This window comes from Drosophila yakuba, chromosome 3R (genome assembly GCF_016746365.2).
Source record: "Drosophila yakuba strain Tai18E2 chromosome 3R, Prin_Dyak_Tai18E2_2.1, whole genome shotgun sequence".
Classification (NCBI taxonomy): Eukaryota; Metazoa; Arthropoda; class Insecta; order Diptera; family Drosophilidae; genus Drosophila; species Drosophila yakuba.
The window spans coordinates 14501113-14524956 of NC_052530.2; the positions used below are offsets into that span (position 1 = coordinate 14501113).

Below are 23844 nucleotides of genomic sequence, written 5' to 3' on the forward strand. Positions count from 1 at the left end.
GCACTATAAAAGATGACTTCCTTCCCGTTTTTGTGCTCGAATTTCAATGCAATCTGCTGCCAGCAGCGTCCGCTCCTCCCTCTCCTCCTTCTCATTTCGATTCTGCTGCCCAATGGCGAATGCTGCGCTTAATATAAATTTCATAGCATAACTTTATGCGCGCGTAACAAGTTGCCTATTAGCGCCCGGAATTTTTCATTTTCATTTCTCCCAAGCAGAAGGCATCAGTTGGCCAGCGAATTTAGCTGATGCGGCAGCTGCAACTGTTGCCGGCTTTCCTATAGGAATGGGGGATTGAAGTACCTCCATCAGCATCACCACCACCGGGGGTAATGGTGGCCCTTTGGCCTCTGAAGCCAATTTGCACCACCAAAGTCATCAACTACGCACACGAACACGCACACGCCTCAATAAATTCAATTTGCACGAATTTCCAAAGGAATGGTGCGTCGTCCCTTGAAAGCTGGCGAAAGCGGAGAAATTCCGCTTCGTGGAGAAGTTTTGCAGGTGTGAACACCAAGATAAACACCAAACGGCAGCTGTTGGCCAGGTGATTCCGGGTGATTCCGGGTGGTTGCGGGTGTGCGGGAAATGGGACAGCCGTCGGGCAACCTTATTGGCATCGACATGCATTAGCTGGGCCGCAAATGCGAAGTACATACGGGGGCGAAAGCCAAATACAACCGCACGCCGCACCAACCAACCGAACCACCGACATCCCGGCCACGTCCAACAACAGCAGCAACAACAACAACAACCAACTCCAACTCGATTACAACAATGGCAGGATAACAGAAAAAAAACGAGAGCAACAAGCCAAATTGCAAAGGAAAACTTTTGTGCACTGCGGGCGTTGTTGCGGCTTTTTCCGAGCTTGCCACAAAAAGCGGCGGACTATGAACACAAATAAGGGGCTGGATCGAAATTAAATTTTAATAATACTTCTGATACTTACAGTACCTTTTTAAACAAATTCACTACGTAGTATTTCAAATATTTACTCAAATAACGAAGTACTTATTGCTTTACCATTGGGTAACTTAAAGGATTTAGCTTCGAAAATTAAATAACAAATTGGCATATAAGAATGAAGGCACTATTTAAGTTTAGTTAAGGAAATATATATGTATTTAAAGTAAACTACGTTTCCCAAACCATTAACAGCTCGATATAAACTTTATAATGCTACCAAAAATGTTGAACCCATAATTAAAACCTTAACAAAAACTATAAAGTTTCCCTAGATAGTTAAGCTTTATTGTTTGAAATTTGTGGTAGGTTTTTGCCCGACCTTACGAAACTTTCATTTGGCTTCACTTTCCAAAAATGCCTGTAGCCGAGTAAGTACAGATTCTGTGTGGTGGCACCTCGTTCGCGGACTTAATATGAAAATAATGACGGGAAAACAGGGCAAAAAAGAGATTTTTCGCCCAGAGCATTTCGTTGCAAAGAAACCCCTTTTACATGGTGGACACTTTGTGCTGGCGAAGGATGCCGATGGTGTGGTTGTGGGAGAAGGGTGTCCATTTCATTAAATAACTCCGACAGCCGGTAGGTGATCCCGTGATCCCATGCACACTTCCCTTCCTCCCGGGCACTTTGCATGCCGAGCCTTTGGAGAATGCAGGACCATGGTGGCCCATTGACATGAAGGACCCGGCTGTTCTGTCGCCCATTTAATCGATTGGCCCGCTGCAACGGCTGATTAACAGCGAACGAGATGCTGCCACATAATCGATGGCCTCCACTGCTCCTCATCCTGCTCCTCCTGCACCTCCCCCTTTTGTCGGCCACCTGAACCCTTGATGAATGGGTCCATTGCGGAATGGGCAGCAGTTTCGGACGGCCAAAGCCCTTAAATATGTTTTAATTGAAATGCATTTGGGCGCATCGAACAATCGGGCAAACGAGCCAGCAGGAATGCGGCACAAAGGTCCTGCCGATGGAGGAGGCGATGGAGTCAGTGTTGTGCCAGTAAGGCTGGGAAATGGAAATTTAAATATTAATTTTTAATGCCGAAATTGGTTTCAATGTAGGTATAACTACATAGGTATACCTGTACTATTCTGCTGATATTTTATTAAATATTCAAATCTACTGCGATTTTGTTGCGAGTATTCGGGGATTTCAAATATGTAAATTCAGTTCATGACTTTAATACCAAGTTTCAATTTTATTGGTAATTATTTTTCACAGATTTGGACTGCAATTAAATAGGCCTTCAATGTATTTCATAAATGCACACATCTATGTATATGCCTCTAGCGACAGTTTTCTCTTATTAATGAAGTGAATAATAAATATCATAACGAGACCAAAGTTATTAATCCTCTTATTTACGGGCATTAATCCCAGTGAAAAGTATCTCTCCACCGTTCAGCACTGATTCCTGAGTGCTCAATTGTGCCCACCTCCCTCCATTGATTGCAGTGAATCGAGGTAGGTGGACAGAAAACTGGACAGGAGCTGCTGTTCCCGCTCCCGAGGAGTTGCACTCCGCCCGCACACAATGCACTGCCTTAATTGGCTTAAACGGCTAGATGGCGCACAACTCTTTGAGCTGGTTACCCAGCAGCCTGGCGTCCTCGGGACTCGGGAAGTCCAGCTCACTCGCCATCCGACCATTTCCCATGGATGCAGCGCATATGTTCGTGCGGCGCTGCTCATGCATGAGGAATGGGGCAAGAAAGCGATGCTCATGCATTCACTGAAGGGACACGGATACCCAGGAACCGAGTAACCGAGCCACCGAGCAGCCGAGAACTGGACGGAAAAAATGGGACTCTTAAATTGGTTAGGAAGCGTGCCAGACAGTGTCTTAATTTTCCGCAGGATGTGCGCAATGTCAAAAGCAAGGTTTGATAAATGTCCCGAGGACCAGGAGCGGACCGCCAAAGTCAGCTGCAGCATCCTGGCATCCTTGCATCCTTGTTTCCCGCACTCCGGCGTTCCTGCATCCTGGTATCCTGCATGCATGCGGTGCATGTGGCCAATATATCTAGCAGCCAGAGTTTTAGACTTGAATATTTATTCGATGCTCCTGGAAAAATGCATAAAAAAGGCACTCGGAAAGTTCGAAGGTTAACTGCTGGACAGTCTCACATATTTTGCGATTTATTTTTGCAGCTGCTTCCGGTTACATTCGCACTCTTCCCTTTTTTTCACTCGGAACCACTGCTGATAGAAGCACGCGCCGAACCGGATATAAAGTATGCCAAGGGAATTTCAGCATTGTTCTGGGCTGAAAATAAGTGAGGAGTACAGGCCCATAAATCTCCGGCAAATGGGATTTAAATACTTGGGTAACCCATTCTCCCCCAAGCAGCACAATTATGTATACTCTGTAGATATTTGTATCCCTTGTTAATTAGTCGCAAAACTTGCCCATTAATTAATATTTATGTGTGGCTTTCGAGTCCTACACCCAAGATGAAATAAAACGACATCCGCATCCGCATAATTTGCATTGGGCTCCATCGGAGCTGCGGGCTAATACGATTAGCTCGTCAAAACCCCAACTTGTGGGGACATTTCAATTAATTGCGCATTTGTGGCCGAATTCGAAATTCAATTAAAATACGGACGGGATTAAAATAAGCAAACGGATCGACTTTAATGTGTGGCGATACATATTTTCCATAACTCCCCATCTGCACGCCTTTCATGCCCAATCACCATTAAATTGCCATCAATATTGGAAGCTGCCCAGCATTTTTGGATAGAATTCAGCTAAAGTCAGGCGGCGAACTTTTCTTCGTTTTCGTCGGCAAAACTTTGACGGCCGAACAAGTTAATGAAATTGGCAGCATTTGGCAGAAGACGTTGGTGTCTCCACTCGGTGCCAAAATGACAATTGAACTAATTGCTTTACTACCTAGTACGTGCCTGAGAGGAGGTCCTTGCAGGACATCCAGCAGCCTGCAGCGTCTCCATTAGCAGGAATGTCTCCAATATCTATTGTCATAATGATAAAAGTTTCGTCTTCTATGTGCGCTGGGTGAAAAGTTACTGATTTTTAGCGAAAAGCAGGCCAAATAATTATGGCCGTTCGGACAGATATTTATCTTAATTTGGGCCAGTCAACCAAAGAGTTAAGAGTCAAGTTTAGGCCCTGAAGGAGCTGCTCCAGCTGCGCACTAAATACGAGCAGAAAAGCACTTCCATGGTGGCCCTTTTTTTGCTGTTGGTCCTTGCGAAACATAAATAAATAAATAAACCGCTTTTCGGCAAACAAGCGCACAGCACACAATAAACGGGGAGCTGCCAAGGGACCAACGCGGCCAAAATCCAAGTGCCAAGTGCCGGGGCTCCAAAGCAAAATGCGAAAGCAAAACACCAACTTGGCCAAAATGTCGGCTGGTTGGTTGGGGTTGGGTTGTTGGGTGGTTGGAAAGTCGGTTGGTAAAATAAAATAAGGCGCAAAGACAAAGCGAAAGCAAAAATATAAATAACAGAAGGAAAAAATGAAAAAGGTTGTGCCGCGCCGGCCTGGCCAAAAAGGGAAAGTAGCAGTGCCACTTGACGCCCCACGCAAAACGAGTCGAAATGAAATTGCGGCAGTGTGGGAACGAGCAGCATGCCAATAATAAATCAGATCCGGCTTTCCCCCACAGAACGACGGGGGAGGGGCCAGCGGTGGGCGGTGGGCGGTGGGCGGTCGGTGGTGGACGGAAATGCGGCCTGCCCCAGCCGCCGACATCATTAACGCACGTCCTCAGCTCGCAGGACGATGGAAAAGGTCCTGGCCCGTTGCTGATGCAAAATTTAAATGCCAGCAAAGCGATGCCACCGTGCTTGCGTTTCACCTTTTTCGAAGGCCCTTGGCGACTCGCAAAACTCGGGCAGCAAATCAATTTCGCAGTTAACATGGCATATGAATGATGGCAACTGGAGCTGATTTTGTGTGCACGGAGAAAAAAATAGTGTTGTCCTAAACATGCATTTTTATAGTGACCCAACCATTCTAGTGTGACTATCTCAGTAAAAGTCATAATTAATGCTTTATAACTTGTTACCTCTCTAACTACGAAATATACTACGAACACTAAACATTCTTGCACAATTAAAGTTTACTTCGTATTTATGTGCTAACGAAAAAGAGATACAAAACAAAAAGTACCTGGTTAAGGACAGTTTCGGAATACTTGGAACGAAAAGGTATAAGATGGTCGATTTAAGTTTATTAAGGGATACGATGCTATCAAGGGTTTCGAAACGTCTTATAAAGTGTCATAAAGGGCAAATACCGAATAAGTAGTCCGCTTTATGACAGCGTCGACACCTTTAAAGGCCCTTTAAATCCTCTGGAGATTACTGGTACATCCCTGATTATCTGTCCATAAAGGAATAAATACACGAAAGTAGAGAAGAGCTCCAATAAAAAATCCTTAGTGTGAGCCAATGGCCAATGGGATGTCCTGACCGATGCCCGATGCGCTAAGTGGCGACATATTTCATGCAGCACGCGTCCTTTGAAGGTCGCTGTCAGAGCCTCGAATGCAAAGCAGAAAGGGTTTCCCAGGAAGTTTGACTAACTCGGACATTTATATGGACCTTCAAATAAAAAATGTCTTTATTGCTGAGATGGAAAGCAAAAGGCCCGGCTGGTAAATAATGCTGGCAAACAATAGGAAAAGGATCATAGCGGGACGCGGTCCGAAAATAAAAAGTGAATATATATAAAACAATAAATAAAGGCAGGCTTCATAAATATGCCAATAGCCGGCCATTAAAGCCGCCTGGCCGCTTTTACGAGCCCACAGTACGCGGCTTTTAAGGCGCTTTCACCGCTGCCCATTCCCACGTGAACATTTTCATTTGCGCCCGGCTTCCATTTATGTATTTATGTGCATACTTAATGAATTTAATGTTTTATTAATGCGAGCACGTCGTTATTGTTGTTATTTGCGTCGCATGTGTCGGGCTCTTAAGTGACAAATAATTAACAGCACTTGTGCCGAAGGATCTGTAGGCGGCGAAGGAGTCGCAGGAGGCGAAGAGGAGCGCTCAAGGAGGCTGTCTATCGAATGCGAGCGAGTACTCCATAATCTGTTTAATGTAATTTGCAATTTATATTAACCTATTGAAATTTCATTGGCCAAGGAGTGGGGAGCAAATCCCTGCCCGTGCGGCACTTCCGTTTCCGCTGCTTGCGCGGAAGTAATTTGAAGGCGCGTACCTGCCATATTTTCCTCCTCTTTTTTCTGATCATTTTTAATATGTTTAATGGAAAACTCGGTTTTCCCTGGCTGGCTGGCCCTGTTTTGGCATCTTGCGGATGCTGATGCGGATGGTGATGCGGATGCAGATGCGGATGCAGATGCGGAAGAGGCGGAAGATTCCCGGATGAGTGAGTGCCTTCATGGCATCGATTCCTCTGGAGAGCATCAAGTGCATTATGAGCGTGATTTATTCATAACGGTGCGCGGCGAATGCAAATTTTCGACATGTAACTGCAATTTGCATACATTCTTGCCAAAGCAGAGCTGACAGGGCCAAGTCAGCCCAGTCAGCCAAGTCAACTAAGCGTACTAAGAGTACGGCGTGCCCGTAAAATTTTGTATGTGAAATGTATGACTTACATGTGGCAGAAGACATCCCCATCCCCACCCTCACCCTATCCTTCAACATCGACTCCGCGCACAGGCTGTCGCATAAACGAGTTTATGTTGCAAGTTAGTACGCGCAATTTGCAATTTGATGTTCGCTTCCGACCCCCTAATATACCACCCCATCGCACTTGCCCCACTTGGCCCACCCATCTTGCCAAACTCACAATCTGAGTATACTATATATACTTGCTATACTTGCAGCATCTCGGGAATATGTGTGGGGCTGCAAAGTAACTCGGCAATCCAAATTATGGTAATTTAGCAAGCTCGACTGCGTGTCTTTGAGCGCGCACCTAATCTACTTTATGGATGGAGTGCGGATGCAGTGCCTCCAGCCTGCGATTTTCAATTCGATTCAACAATGTTTTGGGGGCCAATAGGTTTAACTCGAAAGCTGGCACATCGCACACTAAAGTGCGTACATTTGCCGGAAAAAGCGCCAAACGTGGCAAAAGCAGCAAACCAACTTCCATTTGCAAGAACACAATCAAACTGTCATTGGGTCGTTGAGAGCAACTCTATTGAAACTACCGAATTGCATTTGGGCAGCACTCGGCACACATCACGTATACGCCGCATGGGACTGGTCCGAAACACAGTAGCACGGCATCACACATGTGTCCCGGCAAAAACATGCACATTATAGGCAAAACAAAGGCCAAAAGGCAAAAACGAGCTCCACACAAAAGCCAAAAATTGCATATCCTGTCAGATAGCAGATAGCAGATAGCAGAAGCAGAGAGCAGGGAGCAGAGTGAGGTAGCATCAAAAAACGAGATCCTGATTGACGTGACACCCTCTCGAAAGCAAAAGCCAACAAATGGAAAAGGGAAAATTGTTAAATAAATATTCATGTGCCAGAGCGGTGGCTGTGACCAATTTGGCATAATGCTTTCTTTCTTTCTTTACAAAATTCTCCATCAACTCGTTTTTCATAAAACGTGGCTATTGAATTAAACACCCGCTGACAGAGAGCCACCGTAATGTGAGCCGGGCGAAAAACGTAGCGAACAATGAATTAGCCAAGTTAATGCGGGGCTTTAAAGTCCAAGGAAAAGGCTAAAAGAGCCAAGAAATGGCCAAGCTTATAAGTCCGACCCTTTTTTCCTTTGTGTTTGAATGGCTGAATGAGGATGTGGAATGAAGTAAGGTTGGCTGATAAGCAAAAGGGTCGCAATTAGTAGGTGTCCTGCTCTCCGGGTGGCCTGTTAATATCGAACTTCTGCGCTTTGATATTGGAGCACGTACGGGCCCGGATAATCTGGGAATGCCGTTCAATTCCATGGGACGTCAACAATTGGCCCAGTTCGGATTGGTTTGCTCCCAAAAGTTATCCCCTTCCGCCCAACATTCGATACGCATGAAAATCAAACTACAATTAGGCACAGAATCCAAAGGCGGAAATCTGAGTCGGAGCCAAAGAGCAAATGAAAATAAGAAAAGCGCACTGAACAAAAAATAGGATGGTAATTAAGAATAATAGAATTTAGTATGTTTCAAAAATGTTATATATAAATGTTTGTTTCATAATGCTTTGCATTTCAAATAATCAAATTAAGATGACCTTCTTTGCAAGACAAGTTTACAGCTTTTAAACATAACATAATATTATAAAAATTTATTATTATCAATTAATGACAGCACATTAGCCACATACTATCTCTTTAAATCGTATATTTTTCTCAGTGCAACTCAGTAAGAAGCCATTCGATTTCAGGCGGACAAACGCACATCCAGTGCTCCATTTGTTTTTATGCTTATGCTGCGGAATGGCTGCCCCACCAGTCGCCGGACCAATTTAGCAGATTCCGCCACTGTTCGCCTGCCGTGACGCATCGAATTATCTGCGATCCGGGCTTAACTAAGCAGCAGGATAAATGTCCTGCAGCGTCCGTCCATCCGTCCGCCCATCCGTACATCTGTAGTTCCGTCCGGACGGGCAGCTCTATCAAGCTGTTGGCGGCAGGCGGCGGCGGCGATTTGTTTAATGCTTAATGCACAACAACAGGACGAGCGCCCCGAAAGGGCGGTCTCTTATAAAATATCGCCTCCGGGTCAAGCCAGACAAGTTTGTGGGCTTGTCTTGCCGGCTCCTTTGTGTGATTTATTTAGTTAAGCTGTCCCAAATCCGAGCAATGCACAAATCCCCGGCACACAAATTATGGCACAGACAGGCCGACCGGTCGAAGTTCCAGCCAACTATTTCAGTTTCTTTTCGAAGGCAGGCAGAGGACTGCTCCACCGACCGCCATCTTCTCCGGAGGACCTGTCAGTGTAGTGGAATTGGAAGTGGGAGTGGGAGTGTATCGAATGAGACGCACGAGCGAGCAGGCCGGACCCGACTCGACCTAGGTGACAGACGCTTGACACATGGGGAGTGCTCACCCGGACTCAACCCGGACCTTTGGCAAAGTGTTAAATCGGTCGGCACTCGACCGGAAGGTGGAGGATGCCGCCGTGTCCATGGTAACTCCTGGGCCCATCAATATCCCAGCCACGGCGGCGGATATTGGACTGCAGATGGAACTGGAGCTGCCACTCATTGCTAATGAGTTAATTAGATGATTTAGGTGCCACATTTTCGGCGCCACAAGCGCACATTAATTATAAACCCATCCAGGAGTTGGTTATGTAACCCACACATTTACACACTTACGCATCTAATCGAGACGAACACTCCTCAAGCTCTTGGGATGAGCCGAGTCCTTGGCATTGCCTGCTGATTGGTGGCTTTCATGTCTTATGTTATTTCAGCCTGTGTGCACGGGGAGAATAATTGATAAATCCTTCTACTTTTCAGCTGTATATATACGTATTTTGGTAGTAATTTAAAAGTCTACAAGTATTTACTACAATATATATGTAGGTACGTATGTTTTAAGTACTGTCCTAAATGGTTTGATTTTTTTAAGGTCCGAAAAGTTTGTTACAGTGTACCTTCTTGTGGGCTCATTAAAATCCACATTCAAACGTTCGTAAACGCGTTTTAACGAACCGTTTGCGCGAGTTCATTAATCGCACCGATTTTCAACCGCATCCTGTCCGCAAAGGCGACATCTTGGGAGGCAGCCAGATCTCTAAGTGGTTTCTTGCTGTCGCATAAATCGACCGGAAACGAGGCGACGTATGAGGGGATAGAGTGGCGAAGAGGGATGCGGCGGTGGAAGGAGGACAGTGCCTGCCAAGTGGGCCGAGTTCGCATTGACCATGACCGTGAACTTTGACGAGCTGGGCCTCATAATGATGCCAGACAAACGTCTCGAAATGAGCTCGCACCGGGACTGCAACCTGCTCCTCCTCCTGCTCCTCCTCATCTTCCTGACCGTTGTGCACCTTCTCCCTTCCGCACATCCACTTCCGCCCCACTTGAGCTGGAGCTTTTGACATTGGCCATCAGTAGCCTTGTCATAAGCCCACTGTGCTGCAGTCTAGATAGATACAGATAAGAATCCTTTGGGCAAAGGGTGGCCAGTTGTCCCAGATAGCCCTCCTCCAAGTGGGCGTGGTCAGCTCCCATTGTCTCTGCATTGCGACCATTTTTATTTAAGCCTTTAAGCTTAAACTGCAGCAAAGCTAAGCAGCTTGCCATTTTCAACCAAAGGCATTCAGTCGCGCATCGCTTTGATTACCGAAACTAAGCCAAATAGAAAAACAGAGGAGGTCCAAGCAATTGGCCGAAACTTTGGCTTTTCCGACCGTTTTTCTCTTTTTTGTTAAAGCCAAGGAAAGTTTTGTTTGGCGAGCTCGCTGCCAGTGGGTGTATTTTACACCATCGAAACCACCGGCGTCAACCGAATTTTTAACTTCATTTAGAACTCATTAAAAACTTTGGCATAATTGCATAAATTTGCAAAGTCAATGGGAAACTTGTCCAGCGCTCTTAAGTGGAGGGGAATTCGGGTGGTTCACTGTGTAGCGTCGATAGGAAGTGCTCCTGAATTACCAATTAGAATTGAAAAAGTTTTTAAGCAGTAGAAAAATCCTTAGAAACTGCCTGCCCAAAATATCTGTAAATGTAAGTTTTACCATAGAATTTTCTTTAAATTCTTATGGCAGCATTACAAAATATTCTTAATAGTTTCATAAAAAGTAACCACTGTAAATGAAAGCTTTTGATAAGTTAAACAGGGTAACTAAAAAGCTTTAGTTCTCTCAATCAACCAGCATGCAGTACGATGAACAAAATGTCTAAATAATATATAAGCCATGCAGCTTCATAAGTTAATTAATTTTTTTGCAGAATTCATCAACCTTGTAAAGCGTCTTTAAGCAAATAAAAGATTTGCAAAATAAGTAAAAAATATAATTATAATCAAACTACCCGCAATTGAAATAAGCATGTATGACTTTATTTAACATGATTTGGTGTGTAGTTTATTCATCGTTTAAATGTTCTATAGTTTATACATATACATGAACTAGTTTCTTTAAATACATATTATTTCAACACTTATTGTTTCGGCTTCTGTTCATGGTTGTTAAGTTGTCGTTGCTGAAATGATTGGGTCATTTAATAGAGGACTTCCCCATTCACTCTTGTGACCAGAGACAACAAACAAATATATATTAATTTATGCAACTTTATGTAATATTCATTAATTTAGAGACGAAAAACAAACAGTATTATTTTATAGATCTTTATACTTTTTGCAGATTTCCACATTTAAAACATTGTTTGCATTAAAGCATTGTTTTTGCACTTAATATTCCATTGTTTAGTTGAGTTGCTGTACAAATTGTTCACAAGGTTTCGGTGCAGGGACGGGGGGCGGTACGGAAAACAGGGGGCGGGGATTGTTTAATACTTGTGCGAACTGGTGAAACGTCTAACGTAAGAAAATCAGGGGAGCAAACGAAGGTAACACAAATAGGCAATTGTTAATTTTTGTTGGAATGCTACGATTCTTTATGCGAAAATGATTAGAGAAATTATAAACAATTGAAAGAGCATACACACTTAAAACCTAACAAAAATAGTAAACTTTAACAAATGAAATTACAGTGTGTTGGCGGGAGTAACGACAATCATTAGGCAATTCAATTTATGTACATTGCAAGACGGGACTTCAATACTAAAACACACACTTTAGAGTAGGTTTGCTCGCTTGGACGATATTTAACTAGTTATTGTTTTGGCTACGCTGGGTCGCTCCGAGATACACAAATCCAGGACTCTCAACGTAGATTAGATATTTTGTGGTTGTATTGTGGTTTATGTATATATAGACGCATACACAGCGGATATTGCAGGAGGTGGAGACGCGCCGCACGTTGCGCCGCCGCCAGCTTAAATTATGAATGAAACAAAATTTTGGACAAAAATCAAAAACAAAACAATAAACAGAATCTAATGGCGCGAGTCCCTAGGGTAGAATTCGGCCAGGATGGAGGCCGGGATACGCTTAAGCATCTCCTTGGGGAAGATACGCAGCAGCTGCCAGCCGATGTCCAGGGATTCGAAGACAGTGCGGTTCTCGTAGTTGCCCTGCAAGAACAAAGAAAAGTTTTAAACAAGCCCACTTAATGTCCACCACATTCAACTCACCTGCGAGATGAAGTTCTTCTCGAACTTGGTCAAGAACTCCAGATACAGCAGATCGTCGGGCGTCAGGGCCTCCTCACCCACCACAGCCTTCATGGCCTGCACGTCCTTGCCGATGGCGTAGCAAGCGTACAGCTGGTTGGACACATCAGAGTGGTCCTTGCGGGTCATGCCTTCACCGATGGCAGACTTCATCAGACGCGACAGCGAAGGCAGCACGTTGACTGGTGGGTAGATCTGTCTGTTGTGCAGCTGACGATCGACGTAGATCTGGCCCTCGGTAATGTAACCGGTCAAATCGGGAATGGGATGGGTAATATCATCGTTAGGCATGGTCAGAATGGGGATTTGAGTGATGGAGCCATTGCGTCCCTCCACACGACCGGCACGCTCGTAGATGGTGGCCAAATCGGTGTACATGTAACCGGGGAAACCACGACGACCGGGCACCTCCTCACGGGCAGCAGACACCTCACGCAAAGCCTCGGCGTAGGAGGACATGTCGGTAAGGATGACCAGCACGTGCTTCTCGCACTGGTAGGCCAAGAACTCGGCGGCAGTCAGAGCCAGACGGGGAGTGATGATACGCTCGATGGTCGGATCGTTGGCCAAGTTCAAGAACAGACACACGTTCTCCATGGAGCCGTTCTCCTCGAAGTCCTGCTTGAAGAATCGAGCAGTCTCCATGTTCACACCCATAGCGGCGAACACGATGGCGAAGTTGTCGGTGTGGTCATCCAGCACGGACTTGCCCGGCAGCTTGACGAGACCGGCCTGACGACAGATCTGGGCGGCGATTTCGTTGTGGGGCAGACCGGCGGCGGAGAAGATGGGGATCTTCTGACCACGGGCAATCGAGTTCATCACATCGATGGCCGAGATACCGGTCTGGATCATCTCCTCGGGGTAGATACGCGACCAGGGGTTGATGGGCTGGCCCTGGATGTCCAGGAAATCCTCAGCCAGGATTGGGGGTCCCTTGTCGATGGGCTTGCCAGATCCGTTGAACACACGGCCCAACATATCCTCCGACACGGGCGTACGCAGAATGTCGCCGGTGAACTCGCAAAGCGTGTTCTTGGCATCGATGCCAGAGGTGCCCTCGAACACCTGGACCACGGCCTTGGAGCCGCTCACCTCGAGCACCTGGCCGGAGCGCACGGTACCGTCAGCCAGGCGCAGCTGCACGATCTCGGCGAACTTGGGGAACTTGACCTCATCCAGAATGACCAGGGGACCGTTCACACCAGACACGGTCTTGTAGGCTGTGAAATAAAGTGAGTTGAATTATAAGTTTTTGGTTTGAACTTTATACTAGACATGCGCAACCCTTTTTATGAACCCAATAAATATCAGAACAGAAAGAGTTCGAAAAATTGTGTATGCTTTCGATCAGTTAATATAATATTTATGTATGTTGTATTACTTTCATGAAATAGGAAAACTAACGAAGTCACCTAAATATTATTAATAGTATTGAATAATATAAATCCAAAATTAAAATATTTTGGGCAATTCCATACTCAATTTGTTGCTGTTTCATAATAATAATGGCCATTGGTCACAAATTAAATTACTGAATTAATCATAAAAAGGGAGATATTTATTGTGACACAGTTAGAGGTTGATTTTCCAAAATTGCCATTGGAAAACTTGAAGGGCAGCGAAATATTGGTTTCTGTTTTTATCTCTTCTTTTTAATAAAACCGAAAAAAGTTTAAATAATTTTACTTTGTAGCACATTGCTTTCATCGTCTTCCAATTAGATATAGCTCCAACAAAAACACGAGTCGCGCAATGCTCACATGAAAGTCGGAATCTGATAAGAAAGCAAACGTCAAAAGAAAAGTGAGCGCTCGAGGGGGGTGTTGACTGGGAGGGTAAATTATGTCAGCTGACTGTCTAACTGGTTTTCAGCCCTTGCCACGAGCTGCAGTGGGAATCTTATAGGAATTAGATAGGACAAGGGAAATAAATGCATAAAAGATATAAAAAAAATGCGTTAATTGGCAAGCCGCCACTAACTGGTTTTTTATGCAACACTTCTCTATAAAACATTGTTACTACAAATAATTATTTATCTACAATGGCCACTGCTTTGAGATATGAAGAGTGCCAAAATAAAATAACATTGAAATTTCATCCATCAATAAAAAGTAGTTAAATTTGCCGACCGACTGAGCTATCGCCCATTCTGCCACCCACCCCGTTCGCAGTCAGGTGCCTTTGAGTGTGTGCGTTCTGCTTTGAATGGCAAACGCAAACAGCTGAGCAGCGAACGGTCATGTGACGGCGAAAATTTTCAATAAGCGTTAACGACGATTACGGGGTGCTCCCTATTACTATCTGATTAGCGTAGAACATTTTAAGCTCTATATGAAATATTACTCGAGAGCATTTATCTATTACGTTGGGAATTCTGTGTTTTATTTTGTGGGTGTCGCAAGAATTTATTGATTTTTTTCTCTACTCTGCCTCACACCAGATTCGTGCAAACTGTCATGGCGGACTTTCTTGGCGTTTTCTTATTGGGTTTTTTTTGTCACTTGATTGGGTTGCGAATGCATTTCTTGAATTTTCACTAATTTGCTAATTCCGAGGGTTTACTCACTCAAGCGGGGCTGGGAGATGAAGTCCCGGGAGACGGCGAGGACATGTTCCCGCTGGGCTTGTTGGGCGTTCATCTTGGATAGACTTTTTCTGCGCCTCTACCTTGAAAGTGCACTGCAAATTTCGAGCTGCAATTAGATACGATTTTAGCTATAGGCCACTATTCGGACGTTGTCTTCTACTAGCACGTACAATTTTTCAGCTACGAAACAGTACTGAGCGACACACACGCAAAATTTTGGCCTGCGAAGTCGTTGCGAGTACGAGGAAAAATTGCCCTGGAACTGAAAGTATTGCTGAATGTGAATCTGCTGTGACGTCACGTGCCGTCACATGACCCGCCACGCGTTAGGAACTTTCGGCATCCAGCGATTATCAGCACTAGTTGCTAGTAGTGGTTGTTAGTGGAGCTCCACACCATAGAAAGCCCGCCGTATTAACGTTGGTTATCGAATGAACCGGTGCAGTACCGGTCAGTATGGCAACACCACGCTCTCAAGTTAGTCTACGGGGTTTACCCACACTGGAGTTAGCCATGTTTTCCACCCAAAGAGTGCTGCCATATTGCTGCATGTTATCGATACATTTGGAAGCAGCGAGTTGACCACCCCTACTGTTAACTCACACAGCTCAGTTCTGTTAATTATTGGAAAGTTTTTTTAATGGAACAATTTTAATTAAATTACAAAAGTTGTTTACCCGCTGCGGCAATTGGACACCCAGAAAGTAAAAACCGATTATTGCTCGGGAACAGCAATTGCAAAGACCCAGAATCCGGGACATCGGAGGCAGCGAGCCGCGACAAGGGAGTACACAAAGAGAGATAGCCAGTGCAAAACCCGTTTCTTCCAACCGATAAAAGGGGCGTCTATATCTCTGCCGATCCGGAGCCCCTGGCATTGCACCACTATGATGGTTGAGTCCGATGGAACCGCCGACGCCACCCGCCGCCTGAACGTGAAGAAGCAAACGCTGGACGATGCGTACGCCGTGCCCGCCAACTTCCTGGAAATAGATGTGGTTAATCCGCTGACCACCATGGCGGCGGGCAAGAAGCGCTACACGGACTACGAGGTCCGGATGCGGGTGAGTGATCGGAGTTCATGGGGCAGCGCACCTACATATGCACCTTCCAAAATTCAGCAAAGAACCATTGATAATCGCTGGAATTCGCTCACACACTTGTGTGCATGTGTTCGTGCGACTTTGTCTCACTGTGCATGTGTGTGTGTGCGTGTGTATGTGTGTGAGTGCGGGTGATACGCCTATAAAGCGAGCCGGCCGATAAACATTAGTCACAAGTGCAGAGCACTGATTCGGGGCTTGAGTCACGGAAATGCGGCATGCGGGTGTCTTAATTCGGCACCGTCCTTTCATTGAATTGCTCTTTAAGATTGGCCATTACATCTGATTAACCATCGTTGCTTTCCAGACCAATCTGCCCGTCTTCAAGGTTAAGGAGTCCAGTGTGAGGCGACGCTACAGCGACTTTGAGTGGCTGCGAAACGAACTGGAGCGGGACAGCAAGGTGCGGACAAGCGTGATCCAGCCGGAAGTCCTCCGTTTTCACTTTAGGAATCTTAGGGAACTTCAGTTAAGAACTTTACCCGGCTCGTTATATTTACTTAAATATCTAATTATGTCAAAAAATCCTAGTTATATAAATTATATAACAATTAACAATGTTAGCTGCGAGAATATAGGGAGAAACACAATTTTACAAAATACTGTGGCATCTTAAAAGTTATAATGCATAAGGAGAAACTCAAACGTTAGCTTTATAAGTGAAAACGGAATCTTCAATAGGCGCATAAAGAGTATTTAATCATGTACAAATTCCCGCAGATTGTGGTGCCACCGCTCCCAGGAAAGGCTTGGAAGCGGCAGATGCCCTTCCGCGGCGACGAGGGCATCTTCGACGAAAGCTTCATCGAGGAGCGACGCAAGGGACTGGAGGCCTTCATCAACAAGATAGCCGGACATCCGCTGGCGCAGAACGAGCGCTGCCTGCATATGTTCCTGCAGGAGAACGTCATAGATAAGAACTACGTACCCGGCAAGATTCGCAACACATAAGCAGCATAATCCGGCGCAATCGAAACCCCATAACCATAGCAATGCAATGAAGCAAAAACTCGAACGAACAAACCCGCTACGAAATCTTTAGGGAAACCATGTGAATGTGTGTGCTTGGTCAGATTGGAGGAGTATGGAGCAGAGGAGCGACGATGTAGGTTGAAGTAGTAGGGATCTGTTATGCGACGCGACAAGAGGCGGGAAGTGCTGCTGCTCAGTTAATGTTGAGCCCCTCTCACCCCCCGGGGATTAGTTAAAAACCAGCATTGGGAATTTTTAATGCTAAATTCAAGTTTATATGGTATACATAACAATATACATACATATATATTATATACAATACAGATATTTACGAATAGTGTACATAAGACATGCCTACCACGCCCTCGCTAAAAGAGTCTCGAAAGTAGGAGCAGCCCCTCCCATTTTCCCGATCCTCAGTTTCTTCGTTCTGAACCATTGCAGCGGTAATGAAGCAGCAAATAAAATAAGGGAGCCATCCTGACCCCAAAATCCATCCCTTGTATGTGTATGCAAATTATTGAATATTTTGAAACAGTTTAGTGAATAATATTGTACTTCGAATCAAATTAAAATAATTGAAAAATATGTGAATTGTCCATATTATTTGACTATACTGGAAGATTATGTAAAACTGTCATCCGAATCTGTTAGAGAATGAGTTGTGTGCAGAATAGTTTATTTATTTACATCTTCAACTGGTCGGCGGTGAATCTATCAAGTTCACATCCGCCGAGCCAGGCGACATTTCGTTGAGATGCACCGGGTCTCCTGAAGGATAATCACTTACAAATGGCCAAGGAGGTGGAGGAGGAGGAGGAGGAGGAGATCCAATAATTGGATAAACGCCTCCCAAATTCGGTTTCTCAGTACTTAATTTTCTTATTATGATATTCTCAAAAATAAAAGTCTCAGTTGGAATAAAGGTAATTGTTTTGGTTTTGATTATAGAAATTTAAGTTTCGCGCGCAGCAATCCCGGATTAGTGATGTGCTGCCACCTATCGAAAGAAAAATACCGACTTGAACATTTTAAAATTTCAATTTTAAATTAAGCATATTTAAATTAATACAATTTTTAATTACCAATGTAATTTTTAATAATTAACAAGTGAATAAGTTTACTATTTTAAACGTCAAATCCATTATTAATTAGGTTAACCTTTTTTGCTACGGTTGAAGTGGCAGCGCTGCGCTTGTTGGTTCTGGCAACGCTGTGTCATCTGTGGATTGATTCGGTTTTTTTGTTTTTATTTATTTTTGGCATGGACTCGGCGGAATCTCCCACCAAAACGCAGGCCGGCGAGGACGAGAACTACAGCCTGCTCTGCCAGGCGCACGAGCAGTTCAACAAGTGAGTGGGCATCCGCGTGTCACCTGGAAATGCATCCATAACCGCCACTCCTTTCCGGCTGCTCCTCGTTTTAGCTCGGAATTCGATCGCTGCCTGGAACTTCTCCAGGAGTTGGAGACGCGCGGCGAAAGCAGTGGTCCTGTCCTGCGGCACAACCGGGCGGTGGTCAGCTACTACAAAACCGGGTGCACCCAACACTCCGTCCTGCTAAAAGAGCTGGAGGCCCTAACCGCCGATGCAGATGCTCCCGGAGAGGCGTCCGGCGGCCTGAGCCTTAAGCAGGGAGCTGCCGCCGCCACTGTCGCCCGTTACAACCGTGCAGTCATCTACTATCACCGCCATATGTTCGGCACGGCGCTGGAGAGACTAGCACCTCTGGTGGCTCGTCTGGAGGCCCTGGAAAAGGCAATGGCGGCGCTGGTTGCCACACTACAGCTTCAGCTGCTGCTGGCCACTAATCAATTAAACCGAGCCGAGGCCTTTCTGGATTACTTGCAGTACAAGCTTAACCTGGTTGCCACAGCGCCTAGCAGCAATTCGGCCGAAGAGGCGGCTGTTGTCGGCTCAGCACCCGCCACGGCGACCACGAACAGTTCTGTGGTGGCCACCCCAGGAGGAGCAGCTGTGGAGGGAGCTGTACCCGGTCTGGGCGGTAGCTTGCAGCTCTTGCAGCTCATAACGCTCGTGCTCAACCGAAAACCGGTGGTTATTCAAGAAGACGGCACGCCGGAGTACGCCGCTCTGAAGGCGCAGCAGTACTACATCATGAAGGATTTTCAGATGGCCGCCAAGCAGCTAATGCGAATCAACAACGAGTGTACGCATGCGGGGTAAGTCCGTTTCGTTATTACTATAAAATAAAATGTAACATTTTATTATTCAACTTGTTAGCACTGTAACGCCGCAGCTAAGCACGTGCATTGCCAACAACATGGGAGTGATACACTTAAGAGTGCGCCACTATGCCATTGCCGCCAAGTTCTTCCAAAATGCGCTCAATTTTGACCAGCAGCTGGCGCGAAACTTGCGCCAGAGCACGCTACAAACCATGAGTTCGGCACGGTCCTGCGAGATCCTTTACAACCTCGGCGTGGCCATGCTGCACCTGCGTCGCCCCAAGGAGGCGTTTCAGTGCTTTCTGGTTCCCGTAAAGCAATTCCACAGCAATCCACGTCTTTGGCTGCGCATGGCTGAGGCCTGTATCATGGAACACGAGGCGGTAAGTCCAATAATCCCACACAAGTTCTAGTAAAGTAGGGTTAGCATATGCATATGCTTTTCGTCTTAAAACCTGGTACATCATTAAAGTATTTTATTTTATTTTAAAGAAACTAGTAGAGGAGGAACGCCAGTCGCAGTCAGAAACCACACCTTCAACAAAGCCATACGCGTAAGTGTTATTTCGTTAGCTTTGTTCATTGCCGGTAGTAACCTTCTCCTACTTTAGTCCTCAATCGGCGGGAGTGCCAGAACCCACGCTGGAATTCGCTGCCTTGTGTTTACGTAGCGCACTGACCCTTACGCAACACTACAAGACGAGGTTCCATATGGCAGCGGTCTCGTCGGAAGATGTGGAAGCTCCAGAACCCAAGGACCCAACTCAGGAGAGTTGGCGTCATCCCCAAGACAATAACTTCTGCAATCCCTCGAAGCCAGTCAGCCTAGAGTCGTTGGAAAACATGTTGGCCGCCATATATGCTGCTCACAGCTTTGTCTCGCTGCGCCTGGGCGATCATGTGACCGCGCTCGAGATGTCGGAAAAGTTGCTGGCCTGTGAACGTCTTTCCGATGCACACAAGTATTATAAAGTTTCTATTGAATCTTCCCATGTTTGGTTTAACGTATTTCTTATTTTCTCTAGATTGCTGGGTCATATGTACGCTGGCGAGGCGCTGATGCTTATGGACAAGGCTGGCGAGGCACGCGACCATTTGGACCCTACTTTTGTGGGCACACTGAACGCTTTCGATTTTGAGACGCGTGACTGGCAACTTAAGTCGGTGGACGCCGCTCAGAACGTTGTGCGATATAATCTGGCTGTTGCCATGGCCCTACAGAACGACCTGCCTCAAGCTAAAGCACTCCTGGCCAATTTAACCCATTCGTTGGTGGCCAGCAAGGCGTTGGCTTTGCGACGCTTTATAGACCTCAAGATGGGCCCCGTTCCTGGCGGGACGCCAAGTTAGACAAATAATTGTGTATATAACTAGACGGAATTAAAGTGCAAGAAAGAAATGACGAGGAAGCAACATATTTATTTGGCCATCACCAGCTTTTCAGCATTTAAAAGAGATACAAGGTGCATAAAACCCTGTTAACTAATCTATATATTTTTGTTTGTAAATTCAGTGTTGGCAATAACAAATTATTTCACAAAATTTTACGTTAAACTGTTATTATCCAGTCATTCTGTCTTTTTCATAGGAATTCTACAAATCGGATTAGTCTCTACGTTAAAGCGTTGCACACTTAAATTTTAAGTATCTATCTTAGGAATTTTAAAAGTTGGGTCAGCAATATTTTGACTTGAGCAAGTTACTCTTACTCGAAATGGCGTATAAACCGATTGTCATTTTGAGTGTCTGTATTCAAATAGTCAATGGAATAACGTCTGTAAGTGCTTTCTAGTCAATCGTAGATATAGCTATAGGCAAGTACTACGCTCTCTTTTCGAAGGCCGACATCATAGCCTCGCACAACTACCCGGTGGAAATACACACAGTGGTCACACGAGATGGATATATACTCACCGCGTTCCGCATACCGGACTCCATATTTTGCGAGCAATCCGGAGCTAAGCCGGCGGTTCTCTTCCAGCACGGGATGACCGCCTCGTCGGATGTTTTTCTCGTTAACGGACCTCGGGATGGATTGGTATTCATGTTGGCCGATGCCTGCTTCGATGTGTGGCTGAGTAACACGCGGGGCAACCGGTACTCACGACGCCACGTGTCTTTGGATCCCTCCCAAGAGGCCTTCTGGCGCTTCAGCTGGCACGAGATTGGAACAGAGGACGTGGCCGCATCCATGGACTACATTCTGGCCACTACGAATCAGAGTGCGTTGCACTACGTGGGTCACTCGCAGGGTTGCACCACGCTGGTGGTGCTCCTCAGCATGCGGCCGGAGTACAATCAGTCGGTCAAGACCGCAATCCTCTTGGGTCCGCCCGTATTTATGGGCCACACACGCACGTTGGGACAAATTGTTCTCAGGGATTTAATAATGTCGATGCCCGACTGCGAATTTATGTTCCACAACCGGATTCTGAATAAAATAATGAACGGAATTTGCGAGCCTTACGTTATGAGGGTATACTGTTCAACCTTTTTTATGATCGTCAACGGAAAATTTTCAGATCACTTGAACACAGTGAGTTCCAAAGTCGAATAGAGAACATTATTTATGGTATTATTCTGAACATTAACATTTCCAGAGTGCAATTCCACTGATTGTCGCCACGCTTCCGGCGGGAGTTTCTTCTCGCCAGCCAAAGCACTTCATCCAGCTCTCGGACAGCGGCAGATTCAGCTTGTTCGATTTCGGGATCCTGAGAAACTTGATCTACTACAGGAGGCTAACACCTCCCGATTACCCGCTACATAACGTCCGCCCCCTGACGCCAGTCCACATATTTTACAGCGACGATGACCTATCCGCAGCAAAGGAGGACGTTGAAAACTTCGCGGCTAGCTTGCCGGAGGCGGTGATGCACCGGATCTCCACACCATCCTGGCACCACATGGACTTCGTGCACTCCATGACCGTCGCTGAAGTGATCAACAAGCCGGTCATTGAAATTTTCAGAAGGTTTGAGCAGCCTACCAGAACTATATCCATATGAAAAAAGATGTATGGAAAGATGTATTTTTAATCAGGCTAATCCTTGAAATAAATTAAGTTTATGCTGCACAATAAAATTTCACTTTATAAAAGAATGTAGCTGATTATATGTTATTCAGTGTAATCACTTATAATTTCCTTCCGGTTTTAGAGATATGACGCTTTTATTAAGCACACTTATATTACTTATTTATGTTATCAAATATATGTTAAGTGCAAAAATTCTTACTCATTACTTTATTTAATTTGATTATAGCGCAACAGAATTTCCCTATGGACATGCTATGGCTGTGCTAGTGGCAAACTAATGCTATGTTGAGATCGATTTTTCGGATTAGTTCCACTATCCATCACATCTATTCACAAGCAGACCAGTCAAAGCACAGCAATATGTTGTTGATGAAGCTGGTGATTTTCATCGACTGGCTGTTGATCGTCAGTGGTAAACGGAAGGTGAAGCTTGGCTTCCAAAACTTTACGGGTCGCGGCGCAGATTACCGTGTCAAGTTGATGACTGGGGTTAGTAGGTGGAATTGTTAAGTGTGGGCACACGTTCGAGGTCCGTTCTTTCAGGTTAAGATTATAGACGCGCACGGCTACCCGGTGGAGACGCACACGGTTCGCACTGGAGATGGATATATTCTGGATATGTTCCGGATTCCCTCATCACACAACTGCAAGGAGGACGGAGTCAAGCCGCCTGTCCTCCTCCAGCACGGCATGATCAGCGTGGCAGACTCCTTCCTGGTGACGGGACCAAAGAACGGACTGCCGTTCATGCTAGCCGACCGCTGCTACGACGTGTGGCTGGCCAACAGCCGGGGAGTCCGCTACTCCAAGCGCCACACCAAGCTGAAGGCCTCCCAGGACGCCTTCTGGTACTTTAGCTGGCACGAAATGGGAATGGAGGATCTGCCCGCCATGATTGACTACATCCTGTCCGCCACAAAGCAGGAGGCGTTGCATTTCGTGTGTCATTCTCAGGGATGCACCATCCTTATGGTCCTGCTCAGCATGAAACCGGAGTACAACCGGCTGATAAAGACTGCCAACTTAATGGCTCCCGCCGTATTCATGAAGCACCCAACGAACAAACTACTGAAAATGTTTGGAAGTATCATTTTGGACTTGAAGGACGAGAGTTTTTTTGGGCCTTTAGGTATTATTAGATTCTTGCTAGGAGTTTTTTGCCAATGCTCCAAGTTTAAGGAGTTCTGCGCCGGCATGTTCATGCTAGGCAGTGAAGAACCGTCTAAGTTAATGAACCTGGTAAGCCAAAAGATATTCCAAACTGCAAGCAATTCATGCTGATTATAAATTGATTAATATTTTCAGACCGCCATACCTTTGATATTAGCAACGCATCCTGGTATGATTTCCACTCGTCAGCCAAAGCACTTTCTGCAGCTCCGGAACTCTGGCAAATTCCGCCCGTATGACTTCGGAGAAAAACGCAACAAAAAGCTATACAATCAGTCCAAGCCTCCAGACTATCCGTTGGAAAAAGTCAGTCCGCTGTCGCCCATTCAAATATACCGCAGCCAAGGAGACACCTTGGTATCGCGCAAGGACATCCACACCCTGGTCAGCAAGTTGGACAAGGTCGTGTTGAATATCGTTGAATTTAAAAAATGGAGCCACACGGACTTTATATTCTCCAACCTAATCGAAAAAGTTATCAATGAACCAATTATCAAAGTTATTGACCTCTTTGAAAATAAAACAAATCGGGATTAGATATATATTTGTCATACAGTGGGACTCTGGACTGCGTGATGTGGGATACGT

At 45.6% G+C, this 23844-nt stretch overlaps 5 protein-coding genes across 5 annotated transcripts; 4 read left to right on the forward strand and 1 right to left on the reverse strand.

Annotated features, from left to right (window-relative positions):
* Positions 1-10958: 10958 nt before the first annotated feature.
* Positions 10959-15113, reverse strand: LOC6536847 (V-type proton ATPase subunit B). The gene is made up of 4 exons (XM_002097380.3): positions 14956-15113; positions 14765-14891; positions 12157-13418; positions 10959-12096 (listed from the first exon to the last, which is right to left on the reverse strand). The coding sequence occupies exons 2-4, from the start codon at positions 14835-14837 to the stop codon at positions 11959-11961; spliced, it is 1473 nt and encodes a 490-aa protein (XP_002097416.1). The 5' UTR covers positions 14838-14891; positions 14956-15113; the 3' UTR covers positions 10959-11958.
* Positions 15114-15371: 258 nt separating this feature from the next.
* LOC6536848 (sorting nexin-12) lies at positions 15372-17448 on the forward strand. The gene is made up of 3 exons (XM_002097381.3): positions 15372-15849; positions 16196-16291; positions 16609-17448. Exons 1-3 carry the CDS (start codon positions 15673-15675, stop codon positions 16837-16839), a joined length of 504 nt encoding a protein of 167 aa, XP_002097417.1. The 5' UTR covers positions 15372-15672; the 3' UTR covers positions 16840-17448.
* A 605-nt stretch (positions 17449-18053) lies between these two features.
* On the forward strand, positions 18054-20451 carry LOC6536849 (CCR4-NOT transcription complex subunit 10). The gene is made up of 6 exons (XM_002097382.4): positions 18054-18213; positions 18288-19043; positions 19105-19432; positions 19542-19603; positions 19661-20011; positions 20075-20451. Exons 1-6 carry the CDS (start codon positions 18125-18127, stop codon positions 20397-20399), a joined length of 1911 nt encoding a protein of 636 aa, XP_002097418.1. The 5' UTR covers positions 18054-18124; the 3' UTR covers positions 20400-20451.
* Positions 20452-20686: 235 nt separating this feature from the next.
* Positions 20687-22151, forward strand: LOC6536850 (lipase 3). The gene is made up of 3 exons (XM_002097383.3): positions 20687-20826; positions 20890-21585; positions 21650-22151. Exons 1-3 carry the CDS (start codon positions 20764-20766, stop codon positions 22055-22057), a joined length of 1167 nt encoding a protein of 388 aa, XP_002097419.1. The 5' UTR covers positions 20687-20763; the 3' UTR covers positions 22058-22151.
* Positions 22152-22422: 271 nt separating this feature from the next.
* LOC6536851 (lipase 3) lies at positions 22423-23794 on the forward strand. Its single transcript, XM_002097384.4, has 3 exons — positions 22423-22575; positions 22630-23325; positions 23392-23794. Exons 1-3 carry the CDS (start codon positions 22447-22449, stop codon positions 23791-23793), a joined length of 1227 nt encoding a protein of 408 aa, XP_002097420.3. The 5' UTR covers positions 22423-22446; the 3' UTR covers position 23794.
* Positions 23795-23844: the final 50 nt, after the last annotated feature.

Bases quoted from the DNA above. Each gene is read 5' to 3' on its own strand.
- LOC6536847 (XM_002097380.3), bottom strand. From the start codon at position 14,837: ATGAACGCCCAACAAGCCCAGCGGGAACATGTCCTCGCCGTCTCCCGG. The intron at 13,419-14,764 runs GTGAGTAAACCC...TTTATTTCACAG, and splicing joins CATCTCCCAGCCCCGCTTGA to CCTACAAGACCGTGTCTGGT. The intron at 12,097-12,156 runs GTGAGTTGAATG...TTGTTCTTGCAG, and splicing joins AGAAGAACTTCATCTCGCAG to GGCAACTACGAGAACCGCAC.
- LOC6536848 (XM_002097381.3), top strand. From the start codon at position 15,673: ATGATGGTTGAGTCCGATGGAACCGCCGACGCCACCCGCCGCCTGAAC. The intron at 15,850-16,195 runs GTGAGTGATCGG...GTTGCTTTCCAG, and splicing joins ACTACGAGGTCCGGATGCGG to ACCAATCTGCCCGTCTTCAA. The intron at 16,292-16,608 runs GTGCGGACAAGC...AAATTCCCGCAG, and splicing joins AACTGGAGCGGGACAGCAAG to ATTGTGGTGCCACCGCTCCC.
- LOC6536849 (XM_002097382.4), top strand. From the start codon at position 18,125: ATGGACTCGGCGGAATCTCCCACCAAAACGCAGGCCGGCGAGGACGAG. The intron at 18,214-18,287 runs GTGAGTGGGCAT...TCCTCGTTTTAG, and splicing joins GCGCACGAGCAGTTCAACAA to CTCGGAATTCGATCGCTGCC. The intron at 19,433-19,541 runs GTAAGTCCAATA...TTTATTTTAAAG, and splicing joins GTATCATGGAACACGAGGCG to AAACTAGTAGAGGAGGAACG.
- LOC6536850 (XM_002097383.3), top strand. From the start codon at position 20,764: ATGGCGTATAAACCGATTGTCATTTTGAGTGTCTGTATTCAAATAGTC. The intron at 20,827-20,889 runs GTAAGTGCTTTC...CTCTTTTCGAAG, and splicing joins TAGTCAATGGAATAACGTCT to GCCGACATCATAGCCTCGCA. The intron at 21,586-21,649 runs GTGAGTTCCAAA...TAACATTTCCAG, and splicing joins TTTCAGATCACTTGAACACA to AGTGCAATTCCACTGATTGT.
- LOC6536851 (XM_002097384.4), top strand. From the start codon at position 22,447: ATGTTGTTGATGAAGCTGGTGATTTTCATCGACTGGCTGTTGATCGTC. The intron at 22,576-22,629 runs GTTAGTAGGTGG...CCGTTCTTTCAG, and splicing joins GTGTCAAGTTGATGACTGGG to GTTAAGATTATAGACGCGCA. The intron at 23,326-23,391 runs GTAAGCCAAAAG...TAATATTTTCAG, and splicing joins CGTCTAAGTTAATGAACCTG to ACCGCCATACCTTTGATATT.